Consider the following 7,010-nt stretch of genomic DNA (forward strand, 5'->3'; position numbering starts at 1 on the left):
AGTCTGTGTTACGCAGGGGATGGACTTTTTTTGCTCAGCAAACCCTCCCTCCATAAGGAAGCTACAGGGTCCTGAAGAGACAAAGGGCGAGCAGCGCAGGAGCAGCGTCCTGTGACCTTGAAGACTCCAGAAAAATCTTCAGCAGCTTCACCCTCTGCCCATTTTAGTCTTTTTTTAAAGCATAAGCACCGAAGATTAGGAACTATCCTTAACATTTGTAATGGGTACCGTATCGAGCACAGCGGTGGGCTACCCCTGATGCAGGGCCTGGTTGAGTACATTGTTATCTCCTCTCACACATAGAATCATAGAATGGTTTGGGCTGGAAAGAACCCTAAAATCATTTATTTCCAACCCCCTGCCATGGGCAGGGACACCTTTCACCAGACCAGGTTGCTCCAAGCCCCCATGTCCAACCTGGCCTTGAACACTGCCAGGGATGGGGCAGCCACAGCTTCTCTGGGCACCCTGTGCCAGCACCTCAGCACCCTCACAGGGAAGAATTTCTTCCTAGTATCTAACCTAAATCTCCCTTGTTTAAGTTTGAACCCATTACCCATTATCCTATCACTACAGCCCCTAAGGAAAAGTCTCTCTATAGCATCCTTGTAGGCCCCCTTCAGATACTGGTACATATCACATTCAAAAATATAAGCAATGTTAGCAAAGGTAAAGCATTCCACATTCGGCACCACTACAATTCACATTGTCTGGATCATCCTAATTCCGTTTCGTTTTGCATTTGTATAGTACTATGCATTATGGTCAGAATCAGAGTGAAATCTTTAGCCTAAACCTTAATTGATCAAAACTGTGTGCTCAGCAACAGCAGATCATTCCATGACTTCCTCTGTTCCACTCAACTGCTTGTGTGAAGGAAAAGCACAAAAGTTCATTTGTTCTGAACATTTCTAAAGGAGCACCTCAGTTTTTTAAATCTGACATAACTCTTGGAGGAGAATTTCCCTTCGGTTTGGCTTTGGAAAAGCTCAGCTATAGAAAATAATTTGTTCAGTTTAAAATAGACCTTCTCTTCCATTCCTCAAAACTGTGGGTGAACCAAAAGAACAGTTAATTGCAGAGCTCCTACTGGATCTGGTACCTCCAGCCCCACCTCTAGTAATGTTTGAAGTACCCCATGCAAAATCTCTGTTAGAAATTGCACACGTTTCAATGGACATAGGCTGAGGGCCTGGGGATGAAAACACAGCCTGGAACAGCCTCCATTTGATGGGAAACTGCAACTACTGCAGAGTTAGAGGTGGCATTTCAGATGTTGTCCTGGTGCTTTTGACTCTCCTCTCCCTTCAGAGACTCCCATACTGAATCAGCTCACTTTACAAGCCACATGATAAAGCACCAACACAGATGGAAACTGCCTTTACCTTTGCACACACAACTTCTCTGATACTTCCAGGCCCTGCTGCAGCAGCAGGTAGTGAGAAGTTCAAGCCTCGGGTCCCATCCCTCTTACCACAATACTCAGCCACAGCCCTGTTGGTGTCCAGGTTGCAGCTTCTTCTCCACTTCCTGCTTCACCACATCACATTCCATTTACACCAAGGCAGGGGCTTCCCACCTTCCCATTCAGGCATCCACATTTACAAGCTCTGCAGGGCCCCTGTGCTAGCCTGTTTCCATTCTGGATCCCATAGATTTCAATGTCCATGCTCTTAGCAGCCTCTGATGCTGCTATGCCATGGCCACCACATTGCCAGGCTTCATTGCCCTACTTGTGTCTGCCATCTAAATAAATCTTCCCCAGTTGTCTTGTCCTGTCTCTCACAGTTACTCTCTATCCTGGGGGTTTCCTTCAGGAAGACGGACTGGTTTGCTCCAGCCCAGGAAAGCCAGAGGCCGCAGGCCCCAGTGCTGTGCTCAGCAAAACCCAGCAAAGGAGCAGCACATGGCAAACCCAGTAGCTGCATTAGCAGCAAATGGTACATAGCAGTGCTATATAGCACAGTCTGATCATGGAAAGGTTCCCTAAAGCAGGTCCTCAGATAAAAGAGCTGAGTATGTGATTCCACCTTCCAGTTTAAACATCCGTATGCCAGATAATCACAGCTGTCTACTAAACTGCAACTGCAAATCAGCACATAAACACACTTCATCTCATGCCTTGTCCCAGTTACTTTAAATAGGTATTGCTGAGTCAGTGGCTTGGACTACAGAAATTGGAGATCTTTAATAGAATTAGACAGCTTTTCAGGTCTGCACAAAGACCCCTAGAAGCAGATCAAAGTGGGAGCACTGGTTCTAGTCAGGCTCATTGTTGGAAACAAGCTTCCTCTAAAAATGCACCCAATGAAATCATTAATGTTACAGAGGTTATCTTTCCTCCACACATCCCACAGCAAGAATCCCCCAGTGGTGTGCTCCCAGTGGTCTCCTTGGGGTAACCAGCTTCCTTGGTTAGCACAGACCTTCCATCCCTATGATGAAAGCCTTTAGCCCCTGGCTATCAGTGCTCTCATTCAGCAGCAGGGCTACGGAACACCCAAAATGGCATAACTCACCGTTGGCCTCTTCCACTGTATTTGACACAGCTTATCCTCTGGGAGCAGGTTGGGACCGATGGAGCTGACATGAGCAGGGAAGGTGGCATCCTCAAAAAGCACTCCTTGGCTCAAACACAAGGCTCGTAGGTGGTTGAAGTCCTGGTTATTAAATTTCTTCAGGTTCTGGAGGCTTCCCGTTGTCCCTGTTGTTTGCCAGCCCCACTCCGACATCAGACCAGAGCCAGAGGCAAACATTGTGTCCCTTTCCTGTGAAAGGGAGACATGGACTGCTGTTAGTTTCCTGATCAAAAGTGGTGCCTTAGGAGTGTATGGGAAAGCAAACACCTCCCACTGCCTCCAAGAGTTTTGTGCTTGCGAAGCTAAGGTCAGTCACAGTGACAAAATCCTTATTAGCTAGAAATGCACGGGGAAAGAGCCGTTGTCAAATCCCAACTGGTTTATCTTAAACCAGTGCTGTCACTGCTACAAATTCAATTTTGAGTCTACCCTGAAGACAGAGAGCAAAACTACTAGCAAGCCACTGTGTTAGCACTGAGGTACATCTGCAACACAAGTGAGCATGAGCAGGAGCTGCAGACGTAGGGGAAGATGGAGGTGTGTGAGCAGGAACGATGCTGTGAGGTACCCAGGGCTCTTCTGGCCACATACCATGCCTGTGCACATGGCATTTTTGAGTTGCTTTATTTCATTTCCATTAGTAAGTGCTTGATGGTCACTCTCTCTAAGATGTAAAGAAAGCAGAGACTTACCTTTCCTTGGGATCTGCTCCAAAGACCCCATGTGCATTGGGGGTGGCTTCCAACCAGCTTACACAGACAACCCACTAGACTCCCTACAGTGCTGATACAGGACCATCGGTTCCTGCCCATGGCTTCCACTTAAGATGTATCTCATAAATTAGCACTAGAAGATCCACCACATGCCCGGGGCAAGCCACTCCTACATTTAATTAACCAACTTCACTGTGTTAATTTCTAGCCTGAAGTCACTTAATTCCACTTTTAAGCCACAGGATGTCACAGCTTCCCCCCCCCCCCTTTTCTTCTAGTTAGTTATTTACAGTTTTGGTAGACGAAAGGCTCTTTCCTACCAAACAAACTCATCTGTAGGTCCAAGATGTTCCTGGTGCAGCACAGAGAGCAGATGGCTCCAGTAAGAGCAAAGCCTCAGATTTGTGTTGGGAATCGTTCACACATGTGAAAAACACACTGAAGGTGTGATACAGCACACCACCACCACCCCCATGTATTTTCTTAGTGTAATCCCCTTTCTCTATCCTTCAAGTCACTTGGCCTCCTGGCACTGTAACAACAGTGTAGAAAAAATAAGGAGTTTTGCGTCTCGTTTTAATTAAAAGCCCCACAAAAAAATCAGATAGAATTCAGAAACCTCCCTCGGCCAATAAGAAGAGAACATTCCCCTTGGGCTTGCATTTTTTAATACAATGGAAATAAATCTCATGTAATGTACCATAACACGACAAGGGAATGGCTTCTTCTTAACAAATACTCATTTGAAACTGTGCCCAGGCCCCATGCATGCTAAGATCTATTTCTTGCAACAGTGTTCCAGCAAAACTGATTAGTAATTCCAAAACTCAAATTAAAACTAACAGAGCTTGAAGGCTGGGTCTGACACACGTTCCCTCTCTTCTGACAGAGAACAAGAGTTTTTAGCGTGTGTGTGTGTGTGTGTTTAATTACGTTGTTTAACATATCCGGAATAAATTAGCATCCAGACTGAAGAAAAGAATACACTTAACTACTTCTCCCTGGCAGGGATAACTTTATCAGCATCGTGTCTGGGGGCACACATGCACAGATACACGAGCAATATATCCATCCCTGCCACTGTGCAGGCAGCCATACCTAGCTGGCATTGTCCTGCCTGCACCTGCAGGCTCTGCCAGCCACCTCCATTGGAGGGAGAAGCATCCTGAACCCTGGCCACAGCCCTCTCCTGGTTAACCCTCACGGGTGCATCAGCAACAGCTTTTGGAGCAGAATATTGCCTACCTGGCAGGGGGAGCTTCTTACTATTACTGAACTCTGAGGCACAAAGACTTTAAAGGGACAAAGTCACAATGCAATAGGTCTCGGAGGCATTGGCCTTGGACTGGTCCTTGCTACATGATGTTGGAGGAGAGAGGGAGGGATTTCAAACACTTGCAAAAGCCGGTGCCAGACATAGAATCACAGAATAGTTTGGGTTGGAAAGGACTTTAAAGATCATCTAGTTCCAACCCCCTACAGACACATAGTCTGTGTACAAATGTCAAGTTACACAAACTCTGGAGAAAAACAAGAGACTGCCTCTCAACTAAGGACGGAAATCATTATTCACAAGGGATTGAACATTTACTTAGTCCTGGCATCTCCTCCAAAACATTTATTTACCTGAAATCGAGAAAGGTGAAATCACACCCCAATTTGCATCTGCTGCTCCTTTTTGATTCCTCTTCCTTCTCAGCAGGGAGAGATCCGTCTTCTTGCTGGCTGTCTCGGGGGTTCAAATTGTGAGGGTGGGGAAGGGAAGGAGAACAGTGGAAAAGCTACAGAGAGGATAAAAAGAGATCAGGTGTGACAGTTGGAAGGGATGGGAAAGAAAGGGGAGTCCCTGAGGATATCAGAACAAAAAGATTGGTGAACCCTGCAGAAACCAAACCTGGGAACCACAAGCACCCACCATTTCCTGCATTAAACAGCTTAAAAACCAGCAGCAAAGGGTGTCTCTCTTTCCCTCCAGCATTCATTCATGAAAGATGTCAAGCCGCTATTATAATCAGGTACTCAATGGCAGCAAATGCTACTGACAGCTAATTACACTTTGCATAAAGATTTATGTCAGAGTACAGACATAATTTCCTTCAATGGCTCCTGATATTTTTCACTGAGTAAAAAGTAAAAACAGGCAATTAGAAAACATGCATCTGCTTCACAGTGAACCCTCTCCTTTCCACTGATTTCTCAAAACATTTCCATTCCATGATGGCTCAGCTGGCTTTCTGTACCTTAGGAAGAGCAGCTGAATTTTCTCAAACAATACAAAGAACACCAGAAAAGCCAAAAAGCCAGCAGCCCTTCTTTTCCTGTTTCCCCTCAAACACTCCAAACTATCGGTGTACGTTTCACCTCACCCATAATATTCAATATATACTACAAGTACTTTTCCCCTCTAAGACACTGCCATTCACATATTTGGAGCATTGTAAAAGCTTCAGGAAATCAGCTCCAGAACTGTCTTACAATGAAGGGAAGTGTGAGTTTGGGAGCTCTCTTTGCATTCAGATTAAAAACACTGACAGCAAAATGACCTGAATTTGGGCATCCCAGACCTCAGATGGACAACATCTCCTTGTACCTACAATATGTGAAAGCCTTGAGAGCACAGAAAATCAAAACCAGAGCCAGGCATCTGGCAATCTTCCAGGAGATTACTTCCCCAGTGGCATCTTGCACAACCTTCTGCTCCAAAAAGCCTATGAAATACTCCCTCCTGGCTATTTATTAAGTCAATTTTCTTCTCATTTTGCATACATAGCATAGGACAGTTCCAGATACCTTTTTTCTACCTCATTTAACAGCAGCCTACAGTAACTATAGAGACCTCCTCATCTTAGGATCTCCACTCCCACTTGATTCAATTACCTCTGACAACTTACCATTTTACTATGAGGCTCTTTCTAGGACAGCAAATTCATCTTTTCTTTCCCTCCAGGTAACATTAAGGACAGGGACTCTAATTTATTCTATCTCTCCAAGAGAAATCATTCTCGGTGTGTCTGTGGTGCCTTCCCAGCACCATTACATGTATTTCACCTGCTTCATCTTGTACTAAGTAAAACAGCAAAGGGATGTTTTACCTGCAATGCCTCCGGTGTAACTCTCCAGCCAACACCAACAGTGACAAACAGGCTGGCACTGCCCATGTTCTCCTTTATAGGGCAGCTTTTGCCACGCCTTAAGTAAACGTAACTGAGTTGAAATCAAGTTCAAGGCCAAAAGCAAGCAATCTGACTTGGGTGTAATAGTTTCATGCAGACATCATACCATGGAGAGAGATATATATACATCTATTACCCATCCACGATGAGTTACCTATCAATGCGTATCAGCTGACAGATTCCTGTTAAAGCTATGCTTATTAGAAAACAGGATTTGTTTGCACCTCCCACATTTTTACGTTATCTGTTTTCCTCCTCAAACCATCAGGAAATGCAGCAATCTCCCTGGATCCAGGCACAGCCTGGCAGGACTCACCAGGAGACAAGTTATCAGAGCTGTGTGTCATTCTGTCTGCAGCAGCAAACGCAGCGGATACTCTCGGACTAATATCTGTTAGCATTTACGCTGGGCTCTTACTCAAATTCACATCAGTTCTCCCACTTGGTATTTCATTTCCGTACGGACTGCTTGAGGAAGTAAAAGTTATCCATATATGCAGGAGACCCAGGGGACCGGCCTTCGTTATCCTAAAGCCTAAAGCCAA

The 7,010-nt window shown here is 45.3% G+C and overlaps 1 protein-coding gene across 4 annotated transcripts in view; it reads right to left on the reverse strand.

The window, feature by feature from the left end:
- Positions 1 to 6,457, reverse strand: part of CAPN13 (calpain 13) — a 48,086-nt gene extending 41,629 nt beyond the window's left edge. For 3 of the 4 annotated variants that reach the window (XM_065682661.1, XM_065682660.1, XM_065682658.1), the window contains exons 1-3: positions 6,385 to 6,457; positions 4,919 to 5,073; positions 2,520 to 2,768 (exon numbers count right to left, since the gene is read on the reverse strand). In XM_065682661.1, coding sequence (XP_065538733.1) covers positions 2,520 to 2,756 — 237 coding nt within the window. In that variant the 5' untranslated portion in view covers positions 2,757 to 2,768; positions 4,919 to 5,073; positions 6,385 to 6,457. Of the gene's footprint in view, positions 1 to 2,519; positions 2,769 to 3,271; positions 3,338 to 4,918; positions 5,074 to 6,384 lie in introns of those variants that run through there. The other variant, XM_065682659.1, reaches the window with a different exon arrangement.
- Positions 6,458 to 7,010: the final 553 nt, after the last annotated feature.

The sequence above is a fragment of the Lathamus discolor genome, chromosome 5 (genome assembly GCF_037157495.1).
Source record: "Lathamus discolor isolate bLatDis1 chromosome 5, bLatDis1.hap1, whole genome shotgun sequence".
Lineage (NCBI taxonomy): Eukaryota > Metazoa > Chordata > Aves > Psittaciformes > Psittacidae > Lathamus > Lathamus discolor.